At 28.3% G+C, this 14371-nt stretch overlaps 3 protein-coding genes and 1 long non-coding RNA gene across 8 annotated transcripts in view; 3 read left to right on the top strand and 1 right to left on the bottom strand.

Annotated features, from left to right (window-relative positions):
- The window catches only part of LOC149881131 (uncharacterized), a 132342-nt gene that overhangs the window by 16106 nt on the left and 101865 nt on the right, over nt 1–14371 (bottom strand). The window lies entirely within an intron of this gene.
- On the top strand, nt 282–3974 carry LOC149881136 (uncharacterized). Of its 2 annotated transcripts, none has more exons than XR_016445719.1 (2): nt 282–447; nt 2001–3974. XR_016445719.1 is itself a non-coding variant. In XM_090069056.1 (2 exons), exons 1-2 carry the CDS (start codon nt 809–811, stop codon nt 2167–2169), a joined length of 369 nt encoding a protein of 122 aa, XP_089925182.1. In that variant the 5' UTR covers nt 740–808; the 3' UTR covers nt 2170–2768. The 2 variants fall into 2 exon arrangements, 1 of the variants encoding a protein (XP_089925182.1); XM_090069056.1 differs by lacking the exon at nt 282–447 and adding an exon at nt 740–1008 and having other exon boundaries at nt 2001–2768.
- Nucleotides 5366–12629, top strand: LOC149881134 (uncharacterized). Of its 3 annotated transcripts, none has more exons than XR_016445922.1 (3): nt 5366–5469; nt 5626–5794; nt 11984–12629. It is a non-coding gene; the product is annotated as an uncharacterized LOC149881134 (long non-coding RNA). The 3 variants fall into 3 exon arrangements; XR_016445923.1 differs by lacking the exon at nt 5366–5469 and having other exon boundaries at nt 5489–5794; nt 11984–12102; nt 12449–12629; XR_016445921.1 differs by lacking the exon at nt 5366–5469 and having other exon boundaries at nt 5489–5794; nt 11984–12102; nt 12314–12629.
- Nucleotides 8444–10866, top strand: LOC149881135 (uncharacterized). 2 transcript variants are annotated; one of them, XM_090069647.1, is made up of 2 exons: nt 8444–10561; nt 10744–10866. In XM_090069647.1, the coding sequence occupies exon 1, from the start codon at nt 9661–9663 to the stop codon at nt 10069–10071; it is 411 nt and encodes a 136-aa protein (XP_089925773.1). In that variant the 5' UTR covers nt 8444–9660; the 3' UTR covers nt 10072–10561; nt 10744–10866. The 2 variants fall into 2 exon arrangements, with proteins under 2 accessions (XP_089925773.1, XP_089925774.1); XM_090069648.1 differs by having other exon boundaries at nt 8444–10218; nt 10744–10860.

Here is a 14371-nt window from a genome sequence, read left to right as displayed (position 1 = left end):
ATAGTTCACAAATCTGAAAAAGGTTGATTTGAGCTATGAACTTTGCTTTAACGTCTAAAACTAGGTTTTTGCAAAAAGGCTATGTTTGGTTTACTAGAATGGATAGAGTAAAGTGAAACAAATTTTCCTTATTAAATTTAAGCTGCTATGATATACTTTAAAGGTCGAAAAAGATATTTTTAGTGTTCTTTTCACCCCACTCTCAGATTATGCTTCCCACTTTAAGGTTCAAATCAGAGTATTTCTTATTTTTGTCGGAAATGTCGAACTAATTTGCCTCGCTTTTTTTTTCTCTTGAATTTGTGATTTTTTTTTTCGTGAACGACCTAGTTAAAAAATTTCTTACTTTCGATACCCAAACTGCATTTTGTCTAAAGGTATTATAACTAAAAGCATCTTAAAGTTCATAAAGTACTATTCGTTTCAGGAGTTGGAAAGATATATAAAGTATGTATTTTTAATAAGCATTTTTGTTTAAGCATTTTTAAACTGTAATATAAGCTACTTTAGAGCTACTTTAAGTTATAATGAACTTTTTTTTTTTTAATTATTACTGTTGTTACTAATAGTAATAACAGAAGTAATAAAAATGATAAGACCATACTTTTAGTTGCATATTCTTGAGCCTTCTACAAGTGATGCATAGCCTTATTTTTAAGCTTCTATAAATGAATCAATGTAAACAAAAACGTTCTAAGTCATTAAATAGTTTTTATGACTTAGAACGTTTTTGTTTACATCGATTCAAATATTATATCAAAAGAAGTAATCTTATATTCATATTTATTATCTCATTACAGGATAAATAATGAGTTTTCATGAGGAATATTTAAAACATTTATGTAGAAAGTGTGGCTGCATAATAAAGCAGGATAGTCACTATCAAATAAAACCTTTTGTTATCTATAAACAAGCAATTCTTAGCTTTTACAAGCTGGATACAACCTCAGACTATCAAAAAGTTCATCCTGAATATTTATGCAAATCATGTTATATGGTCTTATACAGGTTAGATTTAAAACCAAAAAAAGGCTTTGAAGTTGAGAGGAATGATAAATTCTTCACTTTTTCTGAAAAACCTGTTATGTATGTAACACACTCACAAGATTTGAAAGAAATAAAAAAGTACATGCAATAAGTATTCATCAAGCATTTTCATCAAAACATGGTTTTGACTGTTACAATGAAAATAATAAAAATTATTTTGTAATAGTTAAAATCAATAGTTATCGCCAATCAAATGGCATGTGGAGACTAATTGTTTTAAATCGTGAAGTGCCATTATCCATTAATATTAACAAATCTCTTCCAGATCAACTAAATCTTCAATCTGCTAATATTATATTCTCCAACATTTCATGCATAAACATCTGTAAATGTAATAATGACTTCCAGTATCTTTTTTTGTAATCAGAAATAAATTTTCTGATTTTAAAAATTTCCAAAGCACATCAAATGAGGATGTTGGATTAATTGAAACGAGAGAAGGCAATACAGTTGAAAACTTTAAAGTTATTAGACATAAAGGTTGTTCATTAATATGTTTAGAAGTCTGTTGTGATTTTAGCACCATCTACCATACGAACTTGGCTGTAATGGAACCCAGGTTAAAGAGAAATGTCAATCATCTATTACCTTTAACTAGCCATTTTTTAACTGTGTACATTTTCTTACACCAGTATATGTAAAAAATGTAATAAAGACAACTTGCATTCTTCTATATGGAAGTTTAATAGTACATTACAACAATTTACAGTTTTGAATAATTTCTAAAATCAAAATTAAGAGTTATTACAATATTTTCATAATCTGGGAGTATTTGCAAATATAAATTAGCACCCGTTTAGGCGTTAAGCTCCACAACATGTGAGTGTAAGCACACCTTTAGTGGCAATGTAACATTTCTTTTCATGCTTTTTAAAATTCGATTCTCTAAGATATTTATTGTAACATTTCAGACAGGTAAATTTAGTTATTAAGCGTTTTTCTGTTTTTTTCAGCATTTTGGTTTCTTCTGCAATCAGCTTCTCTGTAGGAATTGCTGGTGGTATGAGCTCCAATTCAAAATCCTCTGATAACAATTCCGCCAACTCTTCAAGATCTATCTCAATAAAATCATCCACAACTAATTTAATTTGGTTATCAATATTTTCAAGCAAAAAAGAATAATCTTGATTAATAGCAAAGTTTTCTGTCATACTCATTTTATGTATCGATGCTCAGTAAAATACCTTTAAAAATATTTTTATTGGATAGTCGAGACCATCTTATTCCGACGTCGAAAAAAATAAAAATACTCCCCGGTTTCGCAATTATCACCTATTGTTTCGCTTTTGTTATCTAAACAAAGCGTAACACGCATATCTTTTTTATGAAACAATGCGTTGAACGTCCATCTATTAATACGTCCTTGGTGGGACGAAATCCCGATTTCGTGGCCAAAAGTCAATTTTTTGAGTTTTATATTTTCGTCCTTTTACGTTCAGATCTTGTTTACAGATAGTCCTAGAACAAAATTCAGAACAGGGCACGTAAATACCTGCTCTAGGCTGGCCTGGACATCAGTTGACATTTAGCCTCCGTTCGGTACGGACTAAACAAGTGGACACGTCGAAAAATTCTTGCCTGTTTTAAAGTGCTGTTAAACTGAAGAAACTATTTCAATTGGAATTCGGCAAAATGGAATCACTTTCTGGAGGCATGTAGAATATATCGTTATGCACTGTTATTGCTAATTTTAATTTTTTTAATATTTAAATCGCGCGACAAGTGAACAAAAAAAACTGTAAATTTTTTATTTGAAATCTATTTTCTAATGTCGTTTTAAAAATTTAACCGCGGTTATCCACCTTCTTTCGACAAGGAACTGATAGTGTATAGTGTTAAATATAACATATAAAAAAACTGGCTGCCATTGAGTGCCATTTTAATAGTGAGACTAGTTTTTATGGAGGAATGCGTGGTGCGACATTAATCTATGTTAATAGATTAATGTCTGAAAATGGTCCTGGAAATTAGTGAATTAACATTATTTAATGGCACTAATTGCATTTTAATACAATAATTTATCATTTTAAATATATGCTTTACAAGTTACTTCTCGTTCCGTTTTATGATAATCTCAAAATTTTATAAAATAGTCCTCAAAGAACTCTCAGCCGTTATAACTGTCTGAGTCTTCCAAATCTTCAAATATGGAATTGTCAAGAAAAGATATATTCTTTAAGGTGAAAGACAGTTTAAAAAACGAATATTAATTCATCATTGATGTTTTGACAGATGCAATTTTCAAAAAAACAGAACATGTGATACAAGTAGGCGAGGATGAAATGTCATTATCACGGTTATTTGCAAATTTTCGATCGAGATGGAGAGCAGCAGGAAGATGGGAAGATTTTTTTTTTTTTGAAAAAAAATGAAGAATGATTGAAGGGCACCGTACAATTTTCAAAATTATCCAATACTGAATGCACAACAAATTAGAAGATTGTGAAGAATGATAATAAAAAAGGAATATGTGGGCGACCTTCGCAATCCTTTGCTTTATCTAGTGATAGATCAAAGAGGCGAAAGACTCAAGAACTACGTTCTACTTTTTCTACAGAAGAATTGGCATATGCTGCTCAAATGAGTTTAAGGACTTCTGGCCAAGTACATTTTGCTCAAGTTGTTAAAGATGTCACGTTAACAACCCCTCTCGAGCATCAGGAAATTGCCCCAGAGACCGGCAAAATCTCTACATCAAGAAACTTTACAATTGTTAAAACAACCTGAAGTCACTAGACAAGAGACAAGGAATGATTCCGATTTAGATACAAGTGGTTCAACATCAGATTCCGAATCGAATAATTCAAACATTGATGAATTTGACGTGTTTTTGTAACTATACGTGTTTTTGTTACTAGGATTAAATAAACAATTTTTTTTACATATATGTGACTTCATCTTTTACCAATTTAAAAAAAATAATAAAACTAAAATTACAAATTTCTGTTTTTTTATCAATAGCGTAATTTTGAAAATAATTTTACAATGTTTTTGCTCTAATTTAACTCGTGAATCATAAGCAATGACCTCGAAAACCAAACTACATTAGATTTCATATTTTCAACGTATGAACAGTTTTGGCCGCCATATTGGAGCCTCCATTTTGAATTTCTTAAATCTGACCTCAGATTCGTAATCAGCGACCTCGAAAACCCTCGTGTAGGTAATTTGGGAATTTTGGCCACGAAATCGGGATTTCGTCCCACTGTGCGACGTTAAACATTAAACATTAAACGTTAAACGTTTCTGTACGAATTTTATTATAGATTCATCAAATGAAAGGAAAATTTTTTTTTTTTGTTTTTTTTTTTTTTTGTTTGTTTTTGAACTTTTATATGAAGAAGAGCAACAATAGTACAACAATAGTCAAATTAAAAAAAAAATTAAGATTAAATTACGTACGCAACTATTCAATTGCATGTTACTCTGTAACATCAAAAGGTCGAATAATTATATTATAATTGCATGTTACTCTGTAACATCAAAAGGTCGAATAATAACGATTTCGGCTCGGTGTTTTAGGGTTTTCCAAATTGCAGTTTTGTCACGTGACATTTTATCGCGGAAAAAAAAATATTTTTGAAAAACTTCGTCCAAAAAACGCAACAAATGATTTTATGTAGGTGTCGAAGAATGAAAACCCACCCATGAAAGTAAAAAGTATATATGTATATATAAATGTTATTTTTTTTAGAAAAGGTTGCACTACAATAATTTTTTTGGGGACATCGTTTTGCTTTAGAATTGATAAAGTTATTTAACTTTAAATGTTTCAGTTTTGTTTATATACAAGTAAATTAAGCTAATTCTTTCGTCCCCACATAAAAATAGATTCTGCAACTATTTATTTATTATGTCAATCAGTTTTTTGTTTTGTTTTTGGTAGTCTAATAGGGTGGGTTTTTTTTGTTTTCTAAGTGGAAATTTTATAAATTTCCCCCGCCTTTAGATATTTATTGTTAACGCAACTTTTTGCGCAAAAAAAGAAAAAAGATAAAGTTTTTTTTTTTGGTGCCAAAAGTTTAACGAGAAACTTTACGGAAATATTTCATAAAATGTATATGAATTGAAAATATTAAAACACGAATATCTTTGGAACTAAATAAGCAACAGAAGTGGTTGAAACCATTTTGAAAATAAAATATATTAAGGAATCCTGGGTTTTTACCAATTATATATTAAAAATAACTAGATGTCAAACTTCCGCGTATTTTTTGAAGCAAAAATCGGCCATTATGGGGGGCAAATTTAACAAATCAAAAGCTTCGTATTTGTTTTGTTTTGATAAATAGCGTAAAGATTTTGCCCCCCATAATGGCCGATTTTTGCTTCACATTTTCTTATACTTTTTACTGGGACTGGCATGGGACTTCGTAAATGATTTACGGCTGGATTGAAGATGGGACGCGTGGTTTAATGGTGGTGTGTATTTTCTAAGATTAAATCTTCTGCGGCTGAAAATTCAGCCACTTATAGACTAAAAATTGCTTCTGCGGCTGAAAATTAACGCATGCGCAAGTATTCAAATTAATTTACTTCATTTTCTTAACTTAAATATCATTGTGAGATATCTTTTAGGAATTTGAAGAGAATTTGAAGATACAATGAATACAATGAGCGACCTATCGATTGGAAAATCTTTTGAGAATTTTGAAGAAGCGGATATCTTCATCTTTAATTTCTGTAAAATTATTTTCATCCTGTGAGGCAAAGACACAATGTGACGGTTGCAACTTACAACAAAAAGGTAGAACTTTTTTAAATAAATGGATAGGGTTTTAAAGGATTTTAGGCCTAATAAAGCCTATGTTCATATACTTCAACTTAAAGATTTTAGGCTTAATAAAGCCTATGTCCATATACTTCAACTTAAGGATTTTAGGCTTAATAAAGCCTATGTTCATATACTTCATTTACTTATTATTTAAAATTTTCAAATACCAAGTTGTTATATATCTTTGGAAAGAGCTTAATATCAATAAATCAAATGTGAAAAAATTTCACAAAAAGTTATGACGTTTTTAGTGACTAATTTCTGATATTTTTGTTGATTAACCTCAAAAATTGTTTTTTTTCTCACTAAAATTATTATAACTTTTTCAATTCTTATGTAAATGCTTACAACTAGGTACGTAACATAAAAATTTTAAATCGACTAAACAGTAAAATGTTATATATCTTTAGAAAGCCCTACAGTACAGTATTTTAATAGCGAAAATAATTATAAAAATTGAACAATTCAACAAAATGTTATGAGGTTTTTAGTACCGATTTTGTTATGTATGGTTTTAAATTACTATAACTTTATCAGTTGTTATCTAAATGACTACAACTTGGTATCAAAAGATGGTGCAGGAGTAGACTACAAATTTTGTTTACTTCAAACCATTGGGTGTATACGGGGGGGCTAGAGCAGGATCCAACCACCATCTTTACCCCTAATAAATGAGAATTTCATTTAATAAAATTGTTTTTGTTTTTCTCTTTAAATTTGTAGTTTACCTATGCTAGAAGTTGTATTAATTTGCATTAATACAACTTCTTTTTAAGTTTTATTAATCCTGACTATTGCTAAATATGGGTGTATTGCGATGGTTAATCACACATACTTTTAAAAAGACTTTATTTTTATAGATATTGTTTGCTTTAATAATAAAAAGTCAAACTAGTATATATTATTATTATTATTATTATGTCAGGTCAGGTTATCCTGCTACTGGTAACATGTAATCCAGTACAATCTGCATCATGTTAACTTTAAGAAAGGCAGTTGTAAAACATTGCTTCAACATTTTCATAATGACATTTAAATGTCATTATAGAGAACCATCCAAACCACACAAGTGTGGAAAAATTGATGTAAAACATACCAAAAAAAATAAATAACTAGATTTTACTAATTTACAAAAAACATGAGTGGTGCATGGACTAAGAGAGTAGGTAAAGGCGGAGGGGGCATGCTTCCTCCACCCTTTGAATTGAGCTGATTCATAATTCAGGCATTTGCTTATTATCTCATAAACGTCAGGTAAACTTCATTGCAACTTTAATTTAATAACATTGGAATTTTTTAAATAAAAAATAATAATATTATAAAATTATTTATAAATCACAAGTAATATATATTTATCAATATAAACTGTAAATAATTTAAATAATAAATTCTCCACAATAAAAATGGGAGATAAAATCAGAGTTGTTAACAAGGTCAAAAATAGCAATTAATCACATAAACAACATGTTGTAAAACTTTTCATAAATTATTTACATCAAAATTAATACATTCATTATGTGCATTTAATTTTTTTTTTGATGTTATCATTTATTTGTCATCTCAATGTAACTTTGCGCATGTGTTAATTTTCAGCTGCAGAAGCAATTTTTAGTCTATAAGTGGCTGAATTTTCAGCCGCAGAAGACTCAAGCATTTTATAATCAAAGCAGTTTTTTTGGCATCGTTTTTATTGAAAAGTTTTGTTGAAGTAAAAATGCAAAATTCTTTTAAAATGCACTTGCATTTGGAGTAAATATACACAGGAACTTCATTTGGTTTTTTTTATTGTATTTTTGTAAAAAATATTTACATATCAGTTTTAATTCTATATTAAAAGTGTGAATATGTTAAAATCAGTATTTAGTCATCCATTTAAAAAACGATTTCACAAAAAAAAAAAAATGTGACATGCTCTCAATTTTCTTAGATGCCCTGCATATAAGAAATTTTCGATAAAAATTTTAGTCTGAAATTCAGACTGAATTTCTGAGCTACTAATAAGTTTGAGATATGTTAACGTTTACTTTTTTTTAAACTTGTAAAATGTTTACTTTTTTTTAAACTTGTAAAATCAAACTGAAGGCATATTTTGTAATTATGTAATAGACAAATGTTAGATAAATAATAGACAAAATTTTTTTAAATAGTTTATATGGTTTAGTGTGCTTTCAGTAATGGCTTGTGTGTTTAATTCTAAATTTTTTTTTTCAAACAAATCTCAAAGACTTTTTGAAAAACCTTTGAATTTGCGATGTTTTGTAAAGTGACTTTGACAATTTTTTTGTTACAAAATATAGTAAAGTTTTACTATGTAACACTGCAGTATGTAAACTTTATATCAGATTTATAAAAACATAAATCATTTAATAAATGGCTAATGTATTTATAGTATATAAGTAATATGTAAATTTTACATACTTATGAAAAAAATTAAAATCTTACATTTATTTAATTTAAGATTTTACATATTTTATAAGTAATATAATTAATATATTTCTTATAGTATAAGTAATATATTATCCAATATAACTTATAGAAAATGTTAGATCTTACATTTATGCATTTACAAATGATATCTAAAGTTTATATGTAGCAGTGTCACATAGTAAAGCCTTACTAATAGTAGTATTATCACTTTACAAAACATAGTAATACTATGTTTTGTAAAGTGATAATATTTATAATTTGAGTTATATTATAAATATTATAACTTAAGTTTTAAATTGTAATATAAGGTTATGTGAAAAAATTATTTAAATAATTTATATTGTGAATTATTTGTAAATAACAGTAATTAATAATAAAAATGATTAACTGCCCAGTTAACCAGGACAACTGGGTCCCAGCTGGGATGTAACTGGATTACTGTGACTGAGTTATGGCTGAGATTTGAACAGGGTAAAAGATGGGTCCCATATATTGCAACAATAGCAGCAAAAATTATGCTTAAAAATATGATAAAATCTTTTAAAATGGCATATACAGTAACACGATTTAATTTGGATTGGATATACACTTGCATTTGGAGAAGGAAGAACTTAATTTGGTTCATTTTTTGTATTGTAAAAAAAAAAAAATTTACGTATCAGTTTTAATTCTATAATAAAAGTATAAGTATTTGAAAAGCAAAATTTTGACATTCATTTAAATGATTTTTCCAAAAAAAAAATGTGGCATACTCTTGTACTTCTTAAATGCTCTAAATTTCATAGCCATTAATAAGTTTGAGAGAATGTCAACGTTTACTTTTTTACAGACTTGTAAAATGTTTTATCAAACTAAAGTCATGTTTTTTATTTTTTATGCTATAGACAAATGTGGAAATTTTTTCAAATTAGTTTATATGGGTTGGTGTGCTTACAGTTATGGTTTAGTCACTAAGTCATTACACATTAACACACTAAGTTAGTGTGTTTTAACACACTAAGTTAGTGTGTTATCTTTTTCAAGCAAATCTCAATGTCACTGTACAAATTATTGTAAGGTTTTACTAAGTAAACTGCCATATCTAAACTTTACATATTTTCTATAAATACATAAATGTTTTACATTTTCTATAAGTTATATAATTGATAATATATTACTTATATTATAAATACTGTAACTGATATTATAAGTTATAATATAGGGTTTTATACAAAAAAATGTTTAAATTATTTATATTGTGAATTATTTGTAAATAATAGTAAGTAATAACAAAAATTATTAGGTGTTTTAATGTTTTACTTTATTTGTCTGTAATAATAAAAAAGCTATCACATTTTGTTTAAATATATTTATTTAATACATTTTTAAAATTTTTAAAAATAAAATATAAATTTAGAATATAAAATCATATAATGGATAGTTTATTGCTATTTTCATATAATTATCGCACTAAGTGTAGAAAAATAAACACCGCTGTATCTAAACTGCTATCAGAAGTTCAACATAATATTGAAAACCAAGTCTTGGTTAAAAGTTATCATGAAAATAGCTGCAATGTACCAGAAAGTATTTGTAACACATATGAAACTATTACAACAGCTACAAATTTTACAAATCATCAAAACAATTTTATCCATGAATTTGCAACATTGAATAAAAGCATGAATGTAAAGACTCAGTTCCATGCAAGTGCAATAAACACAGTAAATAGCTGCTGTTCAGACAAAAATGAATGTTGTGCTTGTGTATCAGATACAACTGATGAAGATTATGGTGATAGTGATTTAACTTTTTTCTTCAAACTCGTTTCAATGAAAACTTAGCAAATTGGGCAGTTTCTTTTCATATTTAACGAAATGCAACTACACATTTACTGCAGATTTTGAGACCACTTGTTTCAAGCGTACCAAAAAATGCCAGGAGTCTTCATCATACTCAAAGAAAAATTGATATAAAAATTGTTGCAGGAGGTGAATACTTTTTTTTTGGTATTAAATATTGGTTATCAAAGTTTTTAATAATGTTTCCTCAAAATCCAGAATTAAAGGAACTTAAGTTGCATATAAACATTGATGGCATACTAATTTTTAAAAGTTCTAATTCATGTATTTTGCCAATTCTTGGTAGTTTTAAGGAAATTTCAGATAATGTTTTCCCAATTGCCATATTTTGCAGTAATAGTAAACCTAATCCAGTAACTGATTATTTGAAAGACTTTGTTGCAGAAATGAAATGTGCAATATAAAATTGAAAATGTAGTTTTAATACTGAATATTACAAAAACTGAATTTTTTGTATTTGTCATTTGCTATAGTAAGTCAATTTTCATTGTATTTACAAAGTTATAAAAAGATATCAAATTTTTTTGGAAATTCATTTTTTATTTATGTTAATTTTGTATAAAACTTTGTTAAATTTTAAATTTTAATAAAATTTTATTAAAATTTTATTAAATTTATTTAAGAGGGTCAATAGTATCTATGTTTTGTTTTTAGAGTTGGTTTGTGCTGATTTATGATTATCAACAGAAAATATATTACTTCAACAAGTGTTTCACACACTTTTTTCACATAAAAGTTATGTAAAATCTCCCATGAAATGGTTCATTTAAATCTAATAAGTTTACTCTTAATCTGACAACATTATTTTGAATATTTTTGTTTCAGAAAGTTCAGAAAGTTCAGAAGAGTTTTATATCTCAAACTATTAGTTTACAGAGTTTGATAAAATAAATAAAATAATTTCTGTAAATAATATATAGACTTTGTAAAATATACAGGTTTTTCTTATTATTGACCTGGGCTTCTGTGAATGGAATAATTCTGTAAATAGAAGATGGACTTTGAATTACTAGGAAATGTGAATGGTTTGATGATAGCACATATTTTTAGATCAAGAATAGTTTGTTTTACATTATCATCATTTATGAATATATATGATAAAAAAAACTTTTTAAAAACTACATATACAGTAGTGTGACATGATTTGGAATTAAAATACATTTGAAGGATTTTTCACATGAACTTCATTTGGTACCTCAATCGTAGTTTGTTTGTTTTTATTTTCATTTATCAGTTAATTAGTAGAATAATATTTACTAGTAATAATATTTATATATGGTAATACATGTATGTTTCATGCAATATCATTTCAATAGTCAATTTTTTTAAAGTTTAATGGCAGCATGTATTGTCATCAATACATGTTGACATTGTCACAATGTTGTAAAGTTTAAAAGTTATCTATGTATGATGATTTTTTAGACCAATTTATTAGGGTGTTATATTTTTTAGAATCTGCTGTGAAATAAATTTAAAATAATCATGAATATAACTATTATATATATATATATATATATTAATATAAGTACTCTACACTTGTTTATAATTGTAAATTTTCTTTGTGAAAATAATTTTAATACAAAATTTATTGTGTTCAAAACTACAATTGTTTTTAATTATTTTCAATATGTTTAAATTATAACAAATAATTATTTTCAAGTAATGTTACCTAAAATGATTATTGATATTGATTATTTTTGCATTTATTAAGTTATATAAAAGATATTAAACCCTTGCCAACTGATTTAAGGGTTTGATGTCATGTTAACTTGAGTCATGACTTTAAATTTTAAATAGTAGCATAGTAGTCATGTTATATTATTGTTAACAAGTCTATTTATGTCATGCCTAATTTATAACATCAAACATTAACCATAAAATAACATTGTTTTAGATTCCCTTCAGGATACCTGTTAAAAAGAAAAACTGAAGAAACTTTAAAATTAGATGATGGCAACTGAAGAAGTTGAAACACCGTTATTCATGGTGTCATATTGAGGCTTCAGTTCTCCAGTATTTATTTTTGTATTTTATTATATTTGTTATGTTTATTTTATTGTTTATTTATGTTAATTTTGTAACAAAAAACTATGAGAATAATTAATTGTCCTACCCTGGGCCTCTACTTCAATCTGGCTATGGTTATCTTAGTTATATCACGTATATCGATTTTATACTGTATTGAGTTAGCTTGTGATTTGTACGTGTGTTTTTGTTTGCCTAGTGTTAGTTATATTCAAGAGATGGCATGGTATGCCCTAAATAATATTACCAATAAATATGTCTATCTAGACTTTGTAAATATATATGGTATAAATATTACATTATTCAAATGTTTATTTTTAATTTATAAAATTAGTGTAAAAGTGGATGAAAGCACTAAAGAAGCGAAACGATAATCTTTAAAGCAGAATTTTGTCATGCGATTATGGTGGCGATATGAGAGAACTACTGTGGTAGAATATTACTATCGTAGAATAGTTTTGCTTCAAATCATTGTATAATATAATACTTTTTTGTTGCCTAAAAATATTATGAAATTCAAATCTGTTTTTTCAATTGATTCATAAAAATTATGTTTGACCAAATATTCATTTGCCTAATACATTTTATTGCCCTGACAGCGAATTTAATATAAATAACCTTTACTTTTTGATTTTATATAAAAAATGCGACGCTTTTTAATCAAAATAATGTCACATTTCGCAGATTCGATATACAAAAAATCTGCGAAAAACAAACTAAAAAAATGAGAAAACCCGCGGTAAATGAATAAAAGGCTGGGTTCAAAATGGGATTTCCCGTCTAAAACCCAGACTAATCCCAGATGGGACCCAGTTGGATCCCACTGACAGAATCACAATGGGACCCATGTGGGATACCCAGATGGGTCCCAGCATTTCCCCCAGTTGGTTCCCATCTGGGACCCAGTTGGAATGGTTAACTGGGTAGTTTCCAATTTTGATCCTGTTATTAAAGATCATTTAAAATTTGTGGAGAGCCATCCTGGATCCACTACATATCTTTCACCCAACATTCAGAACGAGTTCATTCACATCATAGCATCCACTGTTCGTGCTAACTTGATTGAAAAGATACATAAAGCAAAGTATTATGGGCTAATGTTTGACTCAACTCCAGATAGCCCATCGCGAACAAATGTCTGAGGTAGTTAGGTATGTCGCGAACAAACGTCTGAGTTAGCCCATCGCGAACAAATGTCTGAGGTAGTTAGGTATGTCGAGATCGATTTCTAGAAAAAAACAGTATATATAACAGAATCTTTCCTTGGCTTTATCCAACTCAGCGATAAGGATGCAGCTAGCTTAGCCCAAACAATATTGGAGCAATTAGAAAAAGACGATATGAATGTAGAAAATTTCAGGTCACAACGCTATGACAATGCTGCTGTTATGGTTGGTCACAAGAGTGGTGTGCATCAAATAATAAAGGAAAAAAACAACCTTGCCATATTTGTCAATTGTGACGATCATAGTCTTAATTTGGTAGGCGTAAATGCGGCTGAAGAAGAAGTAATGGTGGTTACTTTTGTTGGAACCATCAATGCGCTTTACATTTTTTTCTTAAGATCAACTCAACGATGGCAAAACTTAAAGATGTTGTGCCTATCACTTTGAAGTTCGATTCCGATACCAGGTGGAGCGCCAAAACAGAATCAGTAAAACCTGTATACACATACATTGATGAAATAGTGGAAGTTCTTCAGAACATAATGGTAGACGAAAGCGCGTCAAATGAAACGAAAAGCGATGCAAAGCAGCTTTATAATAGAATTTTCACGTATGACTTTCTCACATTGCTAGGGTTTTGGAACAAGATTCTAGGCCGAATTGACCGTGCTCAAAAGAGGTTGCAGGACCCTAAAATGAACTTTCATAATGCAGCTTTAAATTTGAAATCGCTCCAAGATTATTTCCAAAGTGAGAGAGAAGTCTTAGTTAATGAATCAATAGAAGAAAGAATTCAAATTTGCAAAGAATGGGGTATTGAATTTGAAAGACGTCAAAGAAGAAAAAAAAGAGTGAATGGCGAAATGTCTAGAGAAGTTGGGTTAACAGCAAAAGAAGAAATGGAAAGGGTAATAAAAGGGAATGTCGACCATCTTTTCAATGAATTGAAAACAAGAAGCTTTTGATAAATGGAAATTGATGAAAAATTTGGATTTCTTCTTGATGTGGAAGGGTTGTGCTTCAATACGGAAATCAATCACTTAAAAGATCAATGTAAAAAATTTGGCGAAGTCTACAGTTCTGATGTGGAT

The sequence above is a fragment of the Hydra viridissima genome, unplaced genomic scaffold (genome assembly GCF_058129835.1).
Source record: "Hydra viridissima isolate aposymbiotic clone 2 unplaced genomic scaffold, HvirCarnegie_v1 scaffold_12, whole genome shotgun sequence".
NCBI classification, from domain to species: Eukaryota; Metazoa; Cnidaria; class Hydrozoa; order Anthoathecata; family Hydridae; genus Hydra; species Hydra viridissima.
This window is presented reverse-complemented; position numbering and strand designations above follow the sequence as displayed.

What these genes read in the sequence shown, in the direction of transcription:
- LOC149881136 (XM_090069056.1), top strand. Translation starts at nt 809, where the DNA reads ATGAGTTTTCATGAGGAATATTTAAAACATTTATGTAGAAAGTGTGGC. An exon ending in TGTTATATGGTCTTATACAG is followed by an intron (nt 1,009 to 2,000) that starts GTTAGATTTAAA and finishes TGTTTTTTTCAG; the next exon opens with CATTTTGGTTTCTTCTGCAA.
- LOC149881135 (XM_090069647.1), top strand. Translation starts at nt 9,661, where the DNA reads ATGGATAGTTTATTGCTATTTTCATATAATTATCGCACTAAGTGTAGA.